This window comes from Mustela lutreola, chromosome X (assembly GCF_030435805.1).
Source record: "Mustela lutreola isolate mMusLut2 chromosome X, mMusLut2.pri, whole genome shotgun sequence".
In the NCBI taxonomy this organism is placed as follows: domain Eukaryota; kingdom Metazoa; phylum Chordata; class Mammalia; order Carnivora; family Mustelidae; genus Mustela; species Mustela lutreola.
The window spans coordinates 67,904,138-67,926,725 of NC_081308.1; the positions used below are offsets into that span (position 1 = coordinate 67,904,138).

Consider the following 22,588-nt stretch of genomic DNA (forward strand, 5'->3'; position numbering starts at 1 on the left):
GCACTACTGGGTATTTTCCCCAAAGATACAGATGTAGTGAAAAGAAGGGCCATCTGTACCCCAATGTTTATAGCAGCAATGGCCACGGTTGCCAAACTGTGGAAAGATCCAAGATGCCCTTCAGTGGACGAATGGCTAAGGAAGATGTGGTCCATATACACTATGGAGTATTATGCCTCCATCAGAAAGGATAAATACCCAACTTCTGTAGCAACATGGATGGAACTGGAAGAGATTATGCTGAGTGAAATAAATCAAGCAGAGAGAGTCAATTATCATATGGTTTCACTTATTTGTGGAGCATAACAAATAACATGGAGGACATAGGGAGATGGAGAGGAGAAGGGAGTTGAGAGAAATTGGAAGGGGAGATGAACCATGAGAGACTATGGACTCTTAAAAACAACCTGAGGGTTTTGAAGGGGGGGGCGGTTGGGGAAGTCAGGTGGTGGGTATTATGGAGGGCATGTATTGCATGGAGCACTGGGTATGGTGCATAAACAATGAATTCTGTTACGCTGAAAAGAAATTTTAAAAAAAAGTCTGCTATTATCTCTAAACTTTTAATAAATACTCTTTATTTGATTAAGGAGGTTACCTTTAAAAAATAAAATAGTTAAAAACTATTTTTACCAAATTAAATCAATAAACATTCCAATAATCACTACTATATTTCGCCTGACAAAATATCTTATATTTCCCACCTCTTTTAAATAAACTAAAGGCCAGTTAACAAAACAAAAAAAAAGAAAAAGCTACTGAACATCAGTATGAGAGCATTGTGGTGTTTCAACTTTATGCACCTACCATGTCCCATTCCCAGCTTGATGGAAGCCATGAAGATGGTGGCCCACATTCCTAGGGAACTTGCAGATGCCAAAGGTAGTGATGTGGATCCTATTCTTAAAGAATTGTGGCTGTATGTTTTGACCTGTTTGCTTGTTATCTGACAGACTGGGATGTGGGTTTTCTTTCTTTCACCAACCAGAACATTCTCAGGAGGAACAAATTCCTAAAACAAACTGATTTGTCCAAAGAATTTAAAGGCGAATATACTATACACAGCCACCAGAGCAAGGGATAATACGTGCGCCAGGCACTTGACAGACATAAAAGGATGGGAAGAAGGAGTCAGAAATACAGGAGACAATAAGAGCTCCAAAAAGCTCCAGCACATACCAAGGAATATGGAAGGCCACTCCTATGCTCAAGGCTGGACACATGCTCAGTAAAGACAAAAGACCATAAATTTTCACCTTTATCTGACCTTTAGCTTCCACCCCATCAGGAAGTGAGAGTTACAAAAGAATCTTAAATAACTGGCTAAACACTGAGAAGTACCCCAACACTGAGCCAACTGTGAAGAGAAAAAGTTGTTTTGGTTTGGTTTAGGTTATTGTTTGTTTTTGAACTTTTTTTTTTTTCTGTCAAACCACTAACTGACCAATAAGCTACCAGAACAAACACTGCAGTACCCACACATGACAAATACAGCCTTTGTGAAAATAGGTTAGAAAGTTCACTAAGCAGGGGCACCTGGGCGGCTCAGTGAGTTAAATGTCTGTCTTTAGCTCAGGTCATGATCCCAGAACTGGGGTTGAACCCCACATGGGGCTCGCTGCTCAGCTGGGAGCCTGCTTCTCCCTCTCCCACATCCCCTCCCTGCTGCTTGTGCCCTCTTGCTTTCTCTCTCTCAAAAATAAAATATATATATATTTTTTAAAAGCGGTTCTTTTTTTTTTAAAAGATTTTATTTATTTATTTGACAGAGAGAGAGCACAAGTAGACAGAGAGACAGGCAGAGAGAGAGAGAGAGGAAAGCAGGCTCTCCGCTCAGCGGAGAGCCCGATGCGGGACTCGATCCCAGGACCCTGAGATCATGACCTGAGCCAAAGGCAGCGGCCCAACCCACTGAGCCACCCAGGTGCCCCAATAAAATATATTTTTTAAAAAGTTCACTAAGCAAACCCCACAAGAAGCAACAACATACCCTGGGGAGGGGGAAAAATGTTTTCCAGAATTGCCATATTACAATATTCAAAGTACCCGTTTTCAACAAAAACAGAAGCATGCTAAGTAATAAGAAAAGTATGGCCCATTCCCAGGGAAAAAAGAAGAAATTAACAGAACTGCCCCTAAGGAGGCCCAGATGTTGGAATTAATAGACAAGGACTTTAAATAAACTGTTTTAAATATAATCAAAGAGCTAAAGAAACCAGCATGTCTTACCAAAAACAAAGAAAGAAACATAAAAAGGAACCAAATAGGGCACCTGGGTGGCTCAGTTGATTAAGCAACTGCCTTTGGCTGAGGTCATAAACCCAGAGTTCAGGTATCATGTCCTACATCGGACTCCCAGGTCCATGGAGAGTCTGCTTCTCCCTCTGACCTTCTCCCATCTCACGTGTGCGTGCGTGTGCCATCGCGCTCTCTCTCTCTAATAAATAAATAAATCTTTTAAAAAATGGAACCAAATAAAATTTTAGAGTTGAAAAATACAATAGCAGACAAGAAAAATTTACTACAGAGGTACAACAGAAGATCTGACCAAGGATAAGAAAGAATAAGTGAATTTAAAGATAGCACCAATTGAGATTATCCAGTATGAGAAGGAGAAAGAGGAAAAATGACCAGAGCATCAGAAACTTGTGAGATACCATCAAGCATAAAACATGCATAAGAGACATACATAAGACAGTCACAGAAGAGAAGAAAAAGGAGAAAGAATACTTAATAGTCAAAGCAGCCCAAATTCATGAAATATATGAATCTACATTATCAAGGTCAATGAATGCCAAGAAGGATAAACAGAAATCCATAGTGAGACAAAATATAATTAACCTGTAAAAGCCAAAGAAAATCTCAAAATCAATGAGAAGTGACAAGTACAATGGATCCTCATTAACAGTTGAACACCATGGAAACCACTGCTACTCCCCCTGCTTGTGTTCACTGTCAAATAAATTAATAAAATCTTTTAAAAAGATGTCAACCGGGCGCCTGGGTGGCTCAGTGGGTTAAGCCTCTGCCTTCGGCTCAGGTCATGATCTCGGGGTCCTGGGATCAAGGCCCACATCGGGCTCTCTGCTCAGCAGGGAGTCCGCTTCTCCCTCTCTCTGCCTTCCTCTCTGCCTACTTGTGATCTCTCTATATATATATTTCAAATAAATAAATAAAATCTTTAAAAAAATAAAAATAAAAAAAAAATTTAAAACAAGATGTCAACCTTCCAAAACATTTAAGAAACCATGACGGGGGCACCCAGGTGGCTCATTCAGTTAAAGGTCTGACTTCGGCTCAGATCATAATCCCAGGGTCCTGGGATCAAACCCCCACATCGGGACACCTGCTCAGCAGGGAGTCTGCTTCTACCTCCCCCTCTGACCTCCCCCTACTCATGCTCTCTCTCTCTCTCTCTCTTCCTCTCTCAAATAAATATTGTTTTTAAAAATGAAGACTTCCTGGGGTGCCTGCGTGGCTCAGTGGTTAAGCATCTGCCTTTGGCTCAGGTCATGATCTCATGTTCCTGGGTTCAAGCCCCACATCAGGCTCCCTGCTCAGCAGGAAGGTCTAAGCCAAAGGCAGAGACTTTAACCCACTGAGCCACCCAGGCACCCCAAGAAATAAAATCTTTTAAAAAAATAGATGGGGGGTGCCTGGGTGGCTCAGTGGGTTAAAAAAATAGATGGGAGTGTTTTTAGTCCTCCACTGTGTCTATTTTTTCTTTCAATTTTTTATTTAAATTCTAGTTAACATACAGTACAATATCTGTTTCAGGAAGTCTTCATTTTTTTTCAAAGATTTTATTTCTTTGACAGAGAGACACAGCGGGAGAGGGAACAAAAGCAGAGGGAGTGGGAGAGGGAGAAGCAGTGAGATGACATATTTAAAGTGCTGTAAAAAGGGGCACCTGGGTAGCACAGTTTGTTAAGAATCTGACTCTTGGTTTCGGCTCAGGTTATGATCTCAGGGCTCTGAGATCAAATCCCACATGGGGCTCTACACTCAGTGTGGAGTCTGTTTAAGATTCTCCCTCTCCCTTTGCCCCTTCCCTTGTGCTCTCTCTCTCTCTCAAATAAATAAAATAAATTTTTTAAAATTGAGTATTAAAGTGCTGCGAGAAAAACCCTCATCAACCAAGAATTCTGTATCTAGCAAGTATAACCTTGAAAAATGAAGAAATATGCCAAAAATTCAAAAGCTGAGAAAATGAACTGCTAGTATACTTGCCCTACAAGAAATGCCAAAAGAAGACTATCAGGTTGAAGTGAAACCACAAGTATAACCTGGAGCTATATTATAAAATAAAGAACAATGGTAAAAGCAACCACATTAGGTAAATATCAATACTTCTTTTTTCTTTTTTTTATTTGTAACTATTCAATCTCTTTACTTGAGTTTATAATCAAAAAACATCCCAAAAAAGAAAAACCCAAGATCAGTGGCTTCACCAGTAGATTCTACCAAACATTTAATGAATAATCATCATTTCTCGAATTCTTCCCCAAAACAGAAGAGGGAACACTTGACTCATTCTATACGGCCAGCATTACCCTGATACAGAGAAACACATCATAAAAAAAGAGAAAACTACAAACCAATATCCCTTATGAATACTGATGCAAAAGTCCTAAACAAAATACTAGCTATTGATTCAAAAATCCTAAACAGAATGCTAGCAAACAGAATTCAGTGACACATCAAAGAATTATACACCATGACCAAGTAGGATTTATCCCAGGAATGCAAAGTGTGACAAAAATATATCAATGTAAAATAGCACATAAATAGAAAAAGGGGGGAAATCACATAATCATCTAAATTGTGGTAATCTTTATACCCTACGTGGGGCTTGCACTCTTGATCATGAAATCAAGAGTCACAAGCTTCTGACATAGCCAGGCAGGCACCTCTGGAATTGATTTAATTTCTTTTAAGCAATGTTTCATAATATTCACTGTACAAGTTCTGAAACTCTTTGATTAAATTCATTCCTATATATTCTTTCTGAAGCTGCTATAAATAGAAGTATTTTCTCAATATCCTCTTTGGATTGTTTATTGCTAGTGTATAAAAATATAACTGCTTTCTGTGTGTTGACCTTATATCCTGCAACTGGGCTGAATTCATTTATTATCTCTAATAGTTTTTTGTGGATTCTTTAGGATTTTCTATATGTAAGATCACATCCTGTACAAACCACTTCATCCTTTACTGCTTGGATTGGTTTTTATTTTTTCTTTTTTAACTTCTGTTGAATAGAAATGGCAAAAACAGGCATACTTGTCTTGCTTCTGATCTCAGGTTGTAAACTTTTAGTCTTTTCACTATTAAGTATATTAGCTGTGGGGTTTTCATTAATATTCATTATGCAATTAGGGAAGTTCCTTTCCCTTCCTAGTTCTCTGAGTGTTTTTATTGTGAAAGGGTGTTGAATTTTGTCAGATTGTTAGGTATCTGCCTTTGGCTCAGGTCATGATCCCGGAGTTTCGTCCTGGGATGGAGTCCTGCATCAGGCTCCTTGCTCAGCAGGGAGCCTGCTTCTCCCTCTGCCTGCCGCTCCCCCTGATTGTGCTCTCTGACAAATAAATAAAAATCTTTTAAAAAGAAAAAGAAAAGAGAGGAATAAATCTTCATGACTTTAGACCTGGCAATCATTTCTTAGATGACACCAAACACTCATACAACAAAATAAAAAAATAACTTGGACTTCATCCAAACTGAAAACTTTCATGCATCAAAGAACACTACAAGAGTGAAAAGAAAACTCATAGAATGGAAAAAATATTCACAACTCATATATATGATAAGGGATTAATATACAGAATTTTTTTAAGTAGGTTCCAAACCCAGCATGGAGCCCTATCCAGGACTTGAACTCACAACCCCATAATCAAGACCTAAGGCAAGATCAAGGGTTAGACGCTTAACTGACTGAGCCACCCAGGTGCCCCAATATCCAGAATTTTTAAATGACTCCTACAACAACAACAACAAAAAGAACAACTTGAAGTTGAGCAAAAGACCTCATTAGACATTTTTCCAAGTAAGATACAGCAACAGCCAAAAAGCACATGAAAAGAGGCCCTATCTCACTAGTCATTAGGGAAATGCAAATAAAATAACACTAACAACTAAAATAACAATAACACTTCACACCTGTAGTATAGCTATTATTAAAAAAACAGACAATACTTAAGTCTAGATAATATACAGTGTTATCTTAATTTCAGATACACAAAATAATGACTCAACAATTCTATACATTACTCAGTGCTCACCATGATAAATGTAGTCAATATCTACACCAAACAACATTATTATAATTTTATTGACTATATTATCTATGCTGTAATTTGCCTCTCCATGATTTATTTATTTTATAACTGGAAGCTTGTACCTCTTAATCCTCTTTATTTCAGTTTAGTTTCTTACTTGTCAACTCATTTGTTTTATAGAGTACAGCTGACACAGTCAACTAAAATTTTAAGTTAACCTAATTCTAAAACAAAATAAACTGAGTTCATTTTTCTAAAAGACAAAACAAAACAAAAAGCATTGTTGACCAAGAATGTAGAGAAATTCATACCCTTATAAAATGTAAGTGGAAACGTACAAGAGTATAACCACCATGGAAACAGTTTAGTGGTTCCCAAAAAATTAAAGCTAGAGGAGAGGCTAGGTGGTTCAGTGGGTTAAGCCTCTGCCTTCAGCTCAGGTCATGATCTCAGGGTCCTGGGATTGAGCCCTGCGTTGGGCTCTCTGCTCAGTGGGGAGCCTGCCTCCCCTCTCTCTCTGCTTGCCTCTCTGCCTACTTGTGATCTCTTTCTCTGTGTCAAATAAATAAATAAAATTTTTAAAAAATTAAAGTTAGAATTCCACTTCTAGGTACATGTTCAAAAGAACTGAAAATAGAGACTTCAACAGACATTTGTTCACCAATGTTTACAGAAGCAATATGAACAACAGCCAAGATGAAAACAACACAAATGTCCATCAACAGATGAATAGATAAACATGTATGGTACATACCTACATAATGGATGGAATATTATTTAGCCTTAAAAAGGAATGCAATTCTGAAAACATGATATAAAATGGATGAACCTTGAGGACATTATGCTAAATAATGAAATAAGCTGAACACAAAAGAAGAAATATTGTGTAATTCCACTTATATGGAAGTATCTAGAATAGTTAAAACCAGAGACAAAGTGAAATGGTAGTTACCAACGGATTAGGGGAGAGGGGAATGAAAGTTACAGTTTAATGGGTACAGAGTTTCAGTTTGACATGACAAAAATGTTCTGGAGTTGGACAGAGGTAACAGATACACAATGATGCAGAATATTGGGAGATATGAGGACTCTTTCAGAGGTAAAGGAAATGTTCCAGAATTAGAGAGCAATGATGGCTGCACAACACTGAATATATTTAATGTACTTAAATGCCACTGAACTGTACACTTTAAAGTGTTTAAAATGTTAAATTTTATATTTTACTGCAACTACAAAATCACAAAAGAAATATACAAATCACTAATATTTGTCCATTACCATTCTCCCTTCCAGCACAAGAAAAATCTCTAAAATCTATTCTGAAAGTTCATAGGTATGCACATATAAACTATCTCCATATCTGCCATATTTGTTGCCAGGAAAATATATTTCTGTGATTTACTATCTTCTTGTCTTATATTATTTATTTTTAGTCTAAAAGCACTTAAGGGCAGGGGCGCCTGGGTGGCTCAGTGGGTTAAGCCGCTGCCTTCGGCTCAGGTCATGATCTCAGGGTCCTGGGATCGAGTCCCGCATCGGGCTCTCTGCTCAGCAGGGAGCCTGCTTCCCGCTCTCTCTGCCTGCCTCTCCATCTACTTGTGATTTCTCTCTGTCAAATAAATAAATAAAATATTTAAAAAAAATAAAAAAATAAAAGCACTTAAGGGCAGAGTCTAAATTTTTCTGGTTTTATTAGGCTCAGTACCAACAGTACCTACTTGGGCAAATAAACACTATTCAGAATTTGTATGAAAATATCAACCTTTCCGGGGGTGCCTGGGTGGCTCACTTGGTTAAACTTCTGCCTTCGGCCCAAGTGATGATCCCAGGATCCTGGGATCAAGCCCTGCATCAGACTCCCTACTCAGAAAGGAGCTTGCTTCTCCCTCTACCACTGCTACTCCCCCTGCTTGTGTTCTCTGTGAAATATATTAATAAAATCTTTTAAAAAGATGTCAACCTTTCCAAAACATTTAAGAAACCATGACGGGGGCACCTAGGTGGCTCATTCAGTTAAAGGTCTGACTTCGGCTCAGGTCATAATCCCAGGGTCCTGGGATCAAACCCCCACATCGGGACACCTGCTCAGCAGGGAGTCTGCTTCTACCTCCCCCTCTGTCCTCCCCCTACTCATGTGCTCTCTCTCTTCTTCTCTCAAATAAATATTGTTTTTAAAAATGAAGACTTCCTGGGGTGCCTGCGTGGCTCAGTGGTTAAGCATCTGCCTTCTGCTCAGGTCATGATCTCATGTTCCTGGGCTCAAGCCCCACATCAGGCTCCCTGCTCAGCAGGAAGCCTGCTTCTCCCTCTCCCACTCCCTCTGCTTGTGTTCCCTCTCCCGCTGTCTCTCTGTCAAAGAAATAAAATCTTAAAAAAAAAAAAATGAAGACTTCCCGAAACAGATATTGTACTATATGTTAACTAGAATTTAAATAAAAAATTGAAAAAAAAAGGAGACACAATGGAGGACTAAAAACACTACAATCTATTTTTTAAAAAGATTTATTTCTTGGGGTGCCTGGGTGGCTCAGTGGGTTAAAGTCTCTGCCTTTGGCTCAGGTCACGATCCCAGGGTCCTGGGATCAAGCCCCTCATTGGGCTCTCTGTTCATCAGGGAGACTGCTTCCTCCCCTCTCTGCCTGCTTCTCTGCCTACTTGTGATCTTTGTCTGTCAAATAAATAAATAAAATCTTTTTTGAAAGAAGGTTTTATTTCTTTATTTGAGAGAAAAAGAGAGCATGAGCAGAGAGAGGGGCACAGGGAGAGGGACAAGCAGACTCCATGCTGAGCAGGAAGCCCAACATGGGACTCAATCCCAGGACCCTAGGATCATGACTCGAGCCGAAGACAGACGCTTAACTAACTGAGCCTCTCAGGCACCCTATCTTTTAAACATAAAAGTATACATGCTCTAATGAAAGTAAGAAATTACAAATTTGTAATAAAGCAGCAATATTTGAATAAGGTCAGCATTCTGCCATATTATGTCTAAATAGCAGTCTCTGTGTAATACTCTCAATAAAAGTTAAATTGCAATAAATGTCACCATGTTCATGTGGGCCTAATTACTAAAAGCTTCAAGAAATGCTTCATTAGGAGCACCTGGGTGGCTCAGTGGGTTAAAGCCTCTGCCTTCGGCTCAGGTCATGATCCCAGGGGCCTGGGATCGAGCCCCACATGGGGCTCTCTGCTCAGTGGGGAGCCTACTTCCTCCTCTCTCTCTCTGCCTGCCTCTCTGTCTACTTGTGATCTGTCTGTCAAATAAATAAATAAAAATCTTTGAGAAAAAAAAGAAATGTTTCATTATTTCATAAATACAGTTCATTCCAATGATATACCACACCCCACCCAGACAGTCTTCAAATGGAGACAAGAGGCAAAGAATGTGGCAAGAGCAAGAAGCAAAGAAAGAAGTTTTATTTCTGTTTTAAGGAGTTATAAGAAAAGGGTCTTTAGCTGAGAACTGTGGTTCTATTCCTCTGCAGAAAAAAAATACAATTTTAAGACATTTAGATTTTAGAAACAGAAAACAGCACCTGTTTCCACAATTCATCCTTCAAGTTAGGCAGGTAACCCTAGCTCCCATCCAAAATAATCAGGTTATTGTTTAGAATTCAGATGTCAGAGACAAATCATGGAAAACACTAATAAGTGGATGGCAGTATTCAGGAACACAAGTCATTTAAATTTTTTAGTATCTACTGGAATGGGAACAAAGGAGGAAGAAGTATCCAGAAGTCATCCTTTCCTGCCTTGAAATTCCATCTTTTACCCATGTTAATTCTACCAGATTCAAATACTAAACTACTGTGTTCTTATACCATATATGTCAGTAGCACTCAGCTGGTACTTAGCATCTGCTACTATACTTTTAGGGGGAATGGGAGTTGAACATATATGTCTATATTCTCCCTAATATATTCCTTTTCTAAAGGACTGTTCTATCTCCTCAGTATTTCCAATGACTGGCATAGAGTAAACTCATATATAACCCCATGCTCAAAATATTCAAAGGCTCCCCATTCCTAAGCATAGCATTCAAAGCTCTCTGCAAGATAACTCACACATGACTTTCTAATCATACCACAACTCAGCTCAAAAAAGTTTCCCTTCCTCCTCTTCTACTGAATTTTCTTTTACTTCTCTCATAATAAGCAACACATTCTGCTTATAGTTCCTTCTTTAAAACTAAGAGTACTCTCTACTGGAGTGTAAGCTCCTCAAAGGAGGAAACTGGTCTGGGATCATCTTTTTTCCCATGTGGGAAATAACTAATTGCCCTGTACAGAGGAATAATAAATGCTTACTAAAATGAAGATAGTATCTGCTCAGAGATTCCTTAGAAGAAGAGTGGCGATTTGTTGAGCATTTTAAAAAAACAACCCTGAAGTCATTTAGTACCCTCCAATATTCTCTCTTCCGTGTCTAAACAGATATTCAGTAAGCGGTGTTGGATGCATGATAGTCAGCCTTTGAAAGAAATGTATTATTTCATATACTTAACGAGTAACAGGTGTAGTCACTTTAATATAAAACATTCACTCTTGATTCTCTACTTTTAGCAGATACTCAGAATACACGATGAAAATTCATAAATAGGGTGTTTTGTGGTTTTGAATTTTGGGGGTATATGAAGAAGGTGGAAAGGGGAAAAGCAAAAAAAAAAAAAAAAAAAACCACCAGTAAGAGGTGGGCAAATTCTTCCTAACTCTATAGAAATTAACCAAACCTAGCTTCAAATACCTAAATTAAATGGCAGAGAATAAGCTGATTGATAAGCTTAGTATTAAAACAAAATACATTTTAAAATACAGTAAAAGATATACGCCTCCTGATAAAACGTGCTGAGAAAGACACAGCGTTACTTCACAGTATTTCTAGCAAAATACACGATCACAAGGAAATATCAGACAAACCCAAATTAACTACCCTGTTCTTCAAAAATATGTAAGGGAAAAAAACAGCAAGGTACAGTGCTCTAGAGTAAAGAAGATTAAAGAGACATGACAATGAATTGCAATGTATGCTCCAAAATTGGATGCTAGACCAGAGAAAAAGAAATTTTTTTCTTTCACTATAAAGGACATTATGAAGCAAAACGTGAATAAGATCTTTAGATTAAAAACTGCATTGTAAGGGGGTGCCTGGCTGGCTCAGTCAGTGGAGCATTCGACTCTTGATCTCAGGGTTTTGAGTTAAAGCCCCACAGTGAGTGTATAGATTGCTTAAAAATAAAATTTTAGGGCACCTGGGTGGCTCAGCCCATTAAACATCTGCCTTTGGCTCAGGTCATGATCTCGAGGTCCTGGACTGAGCCCCACAACAGGCTTCCTGCTCAATGGGAAGGTTATTTCTCCATCTCCCTCTGCCCCTGCCCCCTTCTCGTATGTGCATGTCTGTATGTGCTCTCCCTCTCAAACAAATAAAATCTTTTCAAAAAATCTTTTAAAAAGAGAAACAGTATCAATGTTAATTTCTAATTTTGCTAACTACACTGAGGCTAAGTAAAAGAATATTCCCATTTTGGTGAAATACATATTGAAGTATTCGGGGATAAAGGAGTATTGTGTTTGTAATTTACTCTCTGAATCAAAAAAATATAGACAGAATGATAAAGCAAATGTAAAAATTTACTATCTGCTGAATCTGGGTGAAGGGCCTATGAGAATCTGCATACTATTTTTGCAAATTAAGTCTGAATTTGTATTTTTTAACTTTTTATTTTGACATACAGTAAAAAGGAGATGACTATTCTTTACCTCCTTGAAGGTAGATCATATTAGTCTCCCGAGGGTACAGTTATTAAAAACATTTTTTAAAAAATCATTCAATAAAATATTGCATGAGATCAATGAGACACTAACTAGAAAGTTGTTCTAAGTAAATGTCTTTGATCTCTGGATATTTTTTAAATGTTATTTATAAAAACATCAAATGTCTTTTATGAGAGGACTAAGTTACTAAACAAAATGTATATTTTTTTTTTTTTTTTTTTTATTTATTTGTTAGAGAGAGAGAGAGATACAGAGTGCAAGCACAGGCAGACAGAGTGGCAGGCTAGAGGCAGAGGGAGAAGCAGGCTCCCTGCCGAGCAAGGAGCCCGATGTGGGACTCGATCCCAGGACGCTGGGATCATGACCTGAGCCGAAGGCAGCTGCTTAACCAACTGAGCCACCCAGGCGTCCCCAAAATGTATATTAATACAGATTTTTTTATAATGTAAACTCCATGGGGACAAGGCTTTAATTTGTCCTGTTCACCTAAGCAGTACTTTGAACAGTTACTGGCACATGGCAATAGAAATTTGAATATCTGAGTAATTAGCATGTCCCAGACACTAACCTAAGTGCTTTGTTGTCCTTTAATTTAATCTTCATATAGTCCAAGAAATATTTGGTGTATGAATTGGTACTTTTTTTTTTTAAAGATTTTATTTATTTATTTGACAGAGAGAAATCACAAGTAGATAGAGAAGCAGGCAGAGAGAGAGAGAGGGAAGCAGGCTCCCTGCTGAGCAGAGAGCCCAATGCGGGACTCGATCCCAGGACCCTGAGATCATGACCTGAGCCGAAGGCAGCGGCTTAACCCACTGAGCCACCCAGGCGCCCATGAATTGGTACTTTTTGCAGGATGACAATCACAGTGAGTTCTGAAATCAATGGAGTTCCTAAAACTCACCAGGTTATGCAAAATTATGCAATGAACACCACAAGATTCATAGGGAAAATGGGGTTAGAAGCACAACACTCAAAAAACTTAATCATAACACATTTTTTTAAAAGATAGAAACCTAATAAAGATGATAGCACAATTTTGCATAGTTTACACCTGAGGTGATTAAGAAATACAAAAACACAACAATACATACAGCACTTTACCTTGAAAAAGACCTGAAGTTTGCTTGTGGAAGTACATCAGAAGGGCTGCAGCTCATGAATTACTGTGAAATGATGGGAGGAGGGTTATCTGAAATCCGATGGAAAACTATAACAAAAGATGTGGATGGGAGTGGCTTAAAACAACAAGGGGTGTACTGAGCTAGCCAACAGATGTTTGAGGTATAAGGTGTGTACATGTATATGCATGTATTTAATGCAGCTCAGTACAGCTGGGTGTAGTTTCCTGCATTCACCCAGGGAAAACTTGCTATAAAGGATCAAACAGTAAGTATTTTAGGCTTTGTGGGTCTTTGTTACAACTATTCAACTCCAAGATAGTGGTACAAAAGCAGCCACAAACAATATACACAAAAGGGCTTGGGTGTGTTCCAACAGAACTTTATTTATAAAAACAGGCCACTGGCTGGTGATTATAATTTGCTGATCCCTAACCTTTGCATATGAAAATGCAAATTTTGTCTTATGCTCAAATTGTTCCCTGATGTATCAATCTTGTTGGGAAAAATATGCATATTCAAAACAAGCATTATTGCAGAACTAGGTTTGGAATGCTATCATGCAAACCAAAAAATAACTAATATAATTCAAATAAGCAAAATAACAAATCTAGTATTATATGAAAAGAAATTGCTTTGATTTTAGACTTTATAAATCAGTGATTATCCAAAAGTTAACGGACCATGTCAAATGGCCAAAATAAAAACAACTAAGGACAGATTTTCAACAGTCGATAATAGTCAATCAAAATCTGTGCATTAAATTCTACACAATCTTTAAGAAAAGTGGAAAACTTTTGACAATTCAGGCTCATTTACAAAGGGCACAGGTGGCTTTTTCAAGATCATCAAGCTGCAAAAGTTAACATACAAACTGCACTTAGAAGATGAGTAAGTTCTGGACATCTAATGCATAGCATGGTTACTATAGTTAACTATACTACATACTTGAAAGTTGCTAGAGAGTAGATTTTAAAATGTTCTCACCATAAAAACAAAAAAATAGTTATGTGAGGTGAGGGATGTGTTAACTAACATTATCATAGTAAACATTTCAAAATATATACATATATTAAATCAACACGCTGTACAACTTAAACTTACACAATGTTATATCTCAACTATATATCAATAAAGCTGGGGAAAAACATACTAATTGCACAACAGCTATACGATATTTGTCCAGGAACTGAGTTAAAAATTCTCAGCTGACCTGCTTCCAAAGAGAAAACACTAATATATATAACAATCCTTTGCTTGCTGTATTTCACATCTGGACTCTCCCCCAGTTTTCTTTGTCAAAACTGTACCCATCCCTCCAAAGGCCAGATTCAAATGCTTTCTCTATAAAGTCTTCCCTGGACCCCATCAGAAATATCTTCATATTCATATCTTCAGATGCAATACAGATACCATCTCCTCTGTGAAAGTTTCCTAGACATCCCCGAAATTAGGCTTTCCTTCATTTCTGGTACCCAATAAAACCAATATACCTCTATTTTAGCCTGGCTTTATACCTGCTTATTTACTTATTATCTCCCTCACTAGGTTAAGAATGCCTTAAGGAGATGAGAATTTTGTTTTATTAAACTTTGCATGCCATAGCCCAGTGCCTGGCCCCTAGTTGATACTCAAGTATTTGATCAACTAATAAAGCAGTCTCCCAAAATATGAAGTATAGGATATAAACACATGAAAACCAATGCTATACCAATAATTTCTTAAACAAATATTGTATAGAACAGTCAACGAGAAAGGTGGACTATAGTTACCAAGAATGGCTACTTCAAGCCAAAACTTAAAGACAAAGTCTCAAGAAACAGGATCTGAAAATAGTGACTATAGCACACAATTCACAGAACCTTTTCCCAGGGTAAAAAGCACAACTGTCCAGAATAAAAAAGTCTTTTCAGACATATCATCTCTAATTATAAAAGGGCAGACAGAAAAAGGGGCACCTGAGTGGTGCAGTAGATTGAGCATTTGACTCTTGGTTTCAGCTCAGATTGTAATCTCAGGATGGTGAGATGGAGCCCTACACTGGGTTCTGTGCTCAGCATGGAGTCTGCTTGAAACTCACTCTCCCTCTCCCTCTGCCCCTCCCCCCTGCATTCTCTTGCTCTCTAAAATAAATAAATAAATCTTCAAATAAAAAGGGGAGAAATACAATATCCTGGATTAATAATCTTTCAAAATAGAAAACATCCTGAGCCACAATAATATTAACAAACTTCTCAACAAAAAGGTTTTCTTTTCCAATATTTGCACAAATACATGTACATTGATGACAGAGGATACCATCAACAAAACACCTGTAATCCAAACCATGTACGTTTAAAAAAAAAGATATGCATACATGGCTAAAGAAACTTCCCTTTATCACTACCCTTCTTCCTACTCCTCAAAGTAAAATTTAAAAAATGGTCAACATTCACAAAAGCAGGACTATTTTTTTTATCTTTATTTAAAACTCTACACCCAATGTAGGGCTCAAATTCACAACCCTAAGATCAAGTGTCATATGCTCTACCGACTGAGCCAGAAAGGCACCCCCATTTTTTTTTAATAACCTTATAGAACATCAAGTACAAGTTCATTTCACAAATGACAAAGCAGAAGCCTGGAAAGGATGAATTTGTCAAAGGTCCTATAATGAGGTAAGCAACAGAAAACCTAGAAAACCCAGGTTTGGCTCAGAGTTCAGTATTCATTCCTCTACACCAGCAGTTCTCAAACTTTTAATCTCAGGAGCTCTTTACACTCTTAAAACAGTTAAGAACTAGCAAAGGCCACAAAGAGCTTTAGTTTATTGCCTTTTAAGAACCACTGTTATAGGGGCGCTTGGGTAGCTCAGTGGGTTAAGGCCTCTGCCTTCAGCTCAGGTCATGATCCCGCGGTCCTGGGATAGAGCCCCCGCGTTGGGCTCTCTGCTCAGCAGGGAGCCTGCTTCCTCCTCTCTGTCTGTCTGGTTCTCTGCCTACTTGTGATCTCTGACTGTCAAATAAATAAATTTTTTTTTAAAAAGAACCACTGTTATAACCATGTTACTTCCTCCAGAACTGCAGGCTTTATCAGTTATCTATTAAACCTGCTCCCATTTTACAGGTAGAGAAACGGAGGATAAATATCTTGCATGTCTGCTATTAAGACAATCATAAGACAAACATTAGCATACACGTACGGAGGAATCCCACTTAGATGCTCCTTTTACTGTCCTACTGTAGTCAACGTTCCTAAGAGAAGATCTAAACATCATTTTCCTATGGCTTAAAAACCATTTGAACAGCTTTTGCCAATGTTCAAGCAAACAAATTCTGGAGGAAAGGACTTCAAGTAAACCCAAGATTTGCCTGATATAATGCACAAATTTGGGGCGCCTGGGTGGCTCAGTGAGTTAAAGCCTCTGCCTGCGGCTCAGGTCATGATCCCGAGGTCCTGGGATCGAGCCCCACATTGGGCTCTCTGCTCGACGGGAGCCTGCTTCCTCCTCTCTCTCTCTGCCTGCCTCTCTGCCTACTTGTGATCTCTGTCTGTCAAATAAATAAAATCTTTAAATAATAATAATAATCATCATCCACAAATTTATTCAGACTCCAAGAATGAAACAGACACATAAAAACACACAATTTCTCACAGAAAAATTATTTCACACACCTGTATCTATATAGAAATTTCTTTAAGTACTACATGTATCTTATCTCTAGAAATACAATATATAACTGAAAGCTTATGGTCAAACTATACCAAGGGTTGCCAATAATGAGAACTGGCATGATCGAAATTAAAGTCACAAACATCTTTCTTTTCACCCAATCAGCAACATAACCAAACAACTGGTATTTAAATTCTTTCAAAACCCTTTATAAAAATTGCATATACTCCCCCTCCACAGCCTGGCTTAATACCTTCCACTTAGTGAGAATGCAAATATTTCACAGGTAACATTTTTCAAACATTAGGTTAGTAGCCAATGATTGTGAATTACCACCCTAACAGATACCTTCTAAGACATTTTCCCAGCATCTCTCCATTTAGACAACTTCTGCCTTTTGTTATTTAAGACCATGGGGCACCTGACTGTCTCAGTCAGTGGAGCACCTGACTCGATCTCAGGGTTATGAGTTTAAGCCCTACACTGGGCACAGAGCTTCTTAAAAACAAATAAATTAAAAAATAAAATTTAAGACCAATAACAAGTTATACTGCTGTCAGCTGCTATAAAGATTAGAATGTCAAGTCCCGGGGAGCCTGGGTGGCTCAAATGGTTAAGTGTCTGCCTTCCCGCTCAGGACATGATCTTGGGGTCCTGGGACTGAACCTGCATCAGTCTCCCTAGTTTAGTGGGGAGCCTACTTCTCCCTCTCCCTCTGCCCCTCCCCACTGCTCATGCTCTATCTCAAATAAATAAAATCTAAAATAAAGGGACGCCTGGGTGGCTCAGTTGGTTGGACGACTGCCTTCGGCTCAGGTCATGATCCCGGAGTCCCGGGATCGAGTCCCGCATCGGACTCCCAGCTCCATGGGGAGTCTGCTGCTTCCTCTGACCTTCTCCTCGCTCATGCTCTCTCTCTCACTATCTCTCTCTCTCAAATGAATAAATAAAACCTTTTTAAAAAATCTAAAATAAAAAGAATGACAAAAATATCTCTGACCTTTATACAAAAATAGTTTATCTGTCAATCAGAAGCTCATCTTTCATAATAATAAATATTTCAAGAAACAAGCCAATCTTATTTAAAATAAAATACATAACAAAAGCTCCTTAAAAACGATAACAAAATCTTTTAAAGACTGAGCCACTGATTCTTCAGTGTATGATTTAGGCAGGTCATCAATTTATTTCCCTCCCTTCTTGCCTTTTGGCTATTTTTTCACCACAGAATCATAGAAAATATCGTTTTTTATGAACACTAGTAAAAATCAGAACTACTCTTTGTTCCTATTTAAGTGCTCAACAAAAGTTCTGATACAAAAAAATCTGGCACTATTGTGTAAAATAAAATTAATGATAATGTATAGAACTGCTCTATTATTTCTATCTCACATTAGGAGAGAATCAAGAGTGATTCAGTACTGTGAGTTCAACTCACTCAAACACTACCTGTCAGATTATCCTCTATGATTATGACTTGAGATGAATGACACTTCAGCCTGAGACAGTTCTGAATACCCACTTGGTGCACTTTCCCAGTAAATAATCGGGGAGCATCATATATTTCTAAATTAACATTTATATATGAGGTTCTTTACAAGGGGTTTTTCATGTAGCTTAAGACTTTCCTGGAATTAGGGGCGCCTGGGTGGCTCAGTGGGTTAAAGCCTCTGCCTTCAGCTCAGGTCATGATCCCAGAGTCCTGGGATTGAGCCCCGCATCAGGCTCTCCACTTCTCGGGGAGCCTGCTTCCTCCTCTCTCTCTGCCTACTTGTGATCTCTATCAAATAAATAAATAAAATCTTTAAAAAAAAAAAAAGACTTTCCTAGAATTAAAAGTTTCAGTTTTTCTCATTATCTCATCTGTGCATAAAAGGCAAAATATTTTAACAGCTACAAGCTCTAAGACCTATATCAAAGAACCACAATCAATAGTAGCTAATAGGAACTTCTTCCGTTGTAATACTTGGGCTAAATTAAAATGATCATAATCACATTAGACATGGCAGTTCAAGGGGGCATTAATGCCTTGTGGTTAAGAACATAAGTTCTGGGGGCACCTGGGTGGCTCAGTGGGTTAAGCCTCTGCCTTCGGCTCAGGTCATGATCTCAGGGTCCTGGGATGGAGCCCCACATCAGGCTCTCTGCTCAGCGGGAGCCTGCTTCCACCTATCTCTCTCTCTGCCTACTTGTGATATCTGCCTGTCAAATAAATAAATAAAACCTTAAAAAAAAAGAACTTAAGTTCTGGAGTAAAAACGGGGTTCAATTCCAGCTCCACCAATTACAAGCTGTATAGCTTTAGTCAAGTTCTTTGATCTCCCTATGCTTCAGTTTCCTCCTCAGCTATAAAATGAGAAACACTAAGTACCTACCCTACAGTTGTTTTAAGAATTAAGATTATACAGGTGAAGGTCAACAATAAGCACTCTTCAAGACCAATACAAAAAAACTGACCCTGGCATAGAATGAATGAAGTCTTCTTTTTGTGAGGCTTTCAGTAAAATCTAGAGGTTATATTTACCTATAAGGTACACCCTTCATGTAAACTAACATGAGCACCTAATAACCAGCCAACAAGTTGTACTGGGTACCTCTTACATACCCAATACCCAATAAATAAAGGTTTATTGTGGCTGGACCAATTAACATAAGTTCAGAAACAGAGACTACAATCTTTACACAGCTAGGGATCTGTAATCTAAGAACTAAGGTTTATTTTTTTTTCTCAAGTGAAGGAAAATATCTTCTATCTACTGCTTATTAATGTAGAAAAATAGGCATAATAGGTATCACAGGCTCATTCCCAAACTCCACATGCTAGGTCAAGTGCTCTAAAAGCTTCTACTATCATAATACTTACTCAAAGGCACATTTTGCCAACTACCAATGCAATTCTGATCCATGCTCCCTTTAGTTTTCTTTATTTTGCCCCTACGCACCAAGGATACCTTTCAGAGCAGAAAAATTCCTTAATTCACAAGAGATGAAAAGTCAAATGTCAAAGAGCCCGAAAAGCAAGCCAGCCACCTGTGTAAAAATACTATATACTTCCTATTAACAACTCATATTTTTAGACACTGCCAAGAAGCAAATCAGAAGCACAAGAGAAAAACAACCTCAACCTAATAAACATACTTGATTGGTTTGAGGAAGCCTGCTAGGCACAGCTTCCCTTGCAATAAATCTTACATCCCATCGACCCATCCTGCTCCTCATCCCTCACGGAATAAATTTTTTAAAAGTAGGGTCTAATTACTTTTGCTCGAAATTTGCCAGCAAGTGGAGAAACATCTGAGGTCTGCCTTACCACCCATCAAAGCTTGACTTCACGAAAAGTATACTGGGGTATACCCTCGTGTTACCACCCCTTTGCCTAGAAATAAACCCAAGGATACCCCTCAAGATATGGAGTAGGGAAGGAATGAATGTAAAAACATAGCAAGGACTCACCCGTTCACCCCCCAAAAAAGAGCTTGTCCCCAGGGGTTGCAGAAAAAAAAAAAATTCCGCAAAGCTGCGATATTTCTTGTCTCCTGCTATCCAAACGCCACTGACTCGTCCCGGGATCTCACATCCTCTGGCCGCCCGCCCGCCCCTCCCCCTCAACACCCCCCCCACCTCCTCTCCTCCCCCACGCAGTTTCCAGGCCCAAAGATTAGGAAAAACGACCGGGATACCAAAACCGCCTCCGATTTAGGAGTCTCAATTCCACAGGCACCAAAGAATAAACGAGACGAGGCCAACGAAGCTTCACCGGTTAGGGAAGGCTGGAGGAAGCGCCCAACACGCCAGGCCGCACCCCCGCACCCCCACCCCTCACCCCCACCCCCACCCCGGGTTAGAGCCTACCGCCGAAACTCCGAAATCCTTCTCACCGAAAGAGAAAACGATGTCTTTCCGCTAAGCGATACTCAGGCCTAACCCACCAAGCCAAAGCTTTCCCAAACACCCTACTCAAAAGACGCATAGGCCTAGACCGCTAGGACCCTTGAGATGGGGTTGTATTTTACCTCATGGGCTCAGCAGTCATGTTTTCGCTTCAACGCCTTGTAGCTCCAACGACCGTAGGGCGCCGCTTTGCGCTCTCCAGCACGGGGTTACAACAGAAATGCAATGGACTCGTAGTCGTCACTATAGCTGGTGCAGGATCCTCCCCACAGCTCAAAGGCCGCTACCACTGCCCCCGCCGCAGGAGCCGCGGAAACAAAGCGACGCCGCCGCCGCCGCCATTTTGTTGGGCCGAGGCTCAGGCAGAAGAATTGGCGCGTCCTCCGTCTTCCTCTTTCCGCTAACGATTGGCTACCTCCTCTACAGCTCAGACTCTTATTGGTTACTGAAATTCACCTTCTTTGGGGGCCTGTTGCTAAGGCGGTCTACGTCATTTAATCCCCTCCACCTTTTCATAGGGGCTCCTGTTCAGTCCCAATGACCCGAAAGTGCTAGTGACGTATTTTGACTTTATTTTGAAAATGCTTTTTGATGCATCCTCCTTTCCTTGACATATTGACAAAACAATAACAGCAATTTACATTTATTGAGTGTTTACAGTATACCAGGCACTATACTAATCCTCTATCCGGATTAGCTCATGTAATCCCTATTCTCTTTGAGGCAGACAGGTGCTTGTTAACTACTTTTTCCAGATGAGGAAACCAAAACACAAAGTCTCGATTAAGACCAGACACCACACTCATAAACACTGATCTATATGACCATCCTGTGTCTTGTCCTTCCTATATTTCAGGTTATGATCAAGTTCTTTACTTTTCTAGATTTTTTATAAAGACTATTGATCATGCCAGCATGCTTACAAAATATATATTATATAAAACTAACCTGAGATCTTCATGTGAGTCTTTCAATACTAAATAAACTCTAAACTGCCACCTGAAATACACACCCCCCCTACATACACTAGATGTAAGGTTAAGGTCTAATCAAGGTCTATTTCCTCCTTATTACAGAGGTTTGGCTGGATGATCTCTAAAAGACTTTCCAGCTTTCATGCTCTCTAATTTAATTGTTCACTAGTAATCTCTGCAAGTCACAAATTAGTTCTCTAAAGTCTAATAGTTTCTAATTTTATTTCCAAATTTATTCTGACATACATGTTTTTGTTCATTTTATTTGCTTTTCTTCAAATCTGTAATTTGCTTCTTTTGTATTTAGGTGAAAGAGTTGCTGCTTTCTACCGGAGTTGCAAATGGTAAGACTTTTTTGAATAGAACACTTTGATAATCTGATAGACACAGGCAAATTTCTCATCAAGAGTAGTTTGGGGGCGCTTGGGTGACTCAGCCAGAAAAGTATGCTGTTCTTGATCTTCTGGTCATGAGTTTGAGCCCAAAGTTGGGTGTAGAGATTAATTAAATTTTAAAAAAAATTTAAAGAAAGAAGTTTAGGGGCGCCTGGGTGGCTCAGTAGGTTAAGCCTCTGCCTTCAGCTCAGGGTCCTGGCATCGAGCCCCACATCAGGCTCTCTGCTCAACGGGAAGCCTGCTTCCCCCTCTCTCTCTGCCTGCCTCTCTGCCTACTTGTGATCTCTCTCTCTCTCTCTCTGTCAAATAAATAGATAAAATCTTTAAAAAGGAAGAAGTTTATACACATTTCAAGTCATCTTTCAAACATTCAAGTATTATTGGCAACTGTAGAAACCAGCCTTCTATATCTGGTATACTGATTTTCTTCTTGTCTTCCATATGTTGAATATCACTCAAACATACAATTTGAAGAAGCTATATTTTCCTCCTTGGTAAATGCA

The 22,588-nt window shown here is 39.0% G+C and overlaps 1 protein-coding gene across 5 annotated transcripts in view; it reads right to left on the minus strand.

Moving 5' to 3' along the window:
- ATRX (ATRX chromatin remodeler) overlaps positions 1–21,086 on the minus strand; it is a 300,618-nt gene extending 279,532 nt beyond the window's left edge. For all 5 annotated transcript variants that reach the window (XM_059158234.1, XM_059158233.1, XM_059158232.1 and 2 more), the window contains exon 1: positions 20,839–21,086. In XM_059158234.1, the coding sequence (XP_059014217.1) occupies positions 20,839–20,858 (20 nt within the window). In that variant the 5' untranslated portion in view covers positions 20,859–21,086. The remainder of the gene's footprint in view (positions 1–20,838) is intronic.
- Between the last annotated feature and the right edge of the window lie 1,502 nt (positions 21,087–22,588).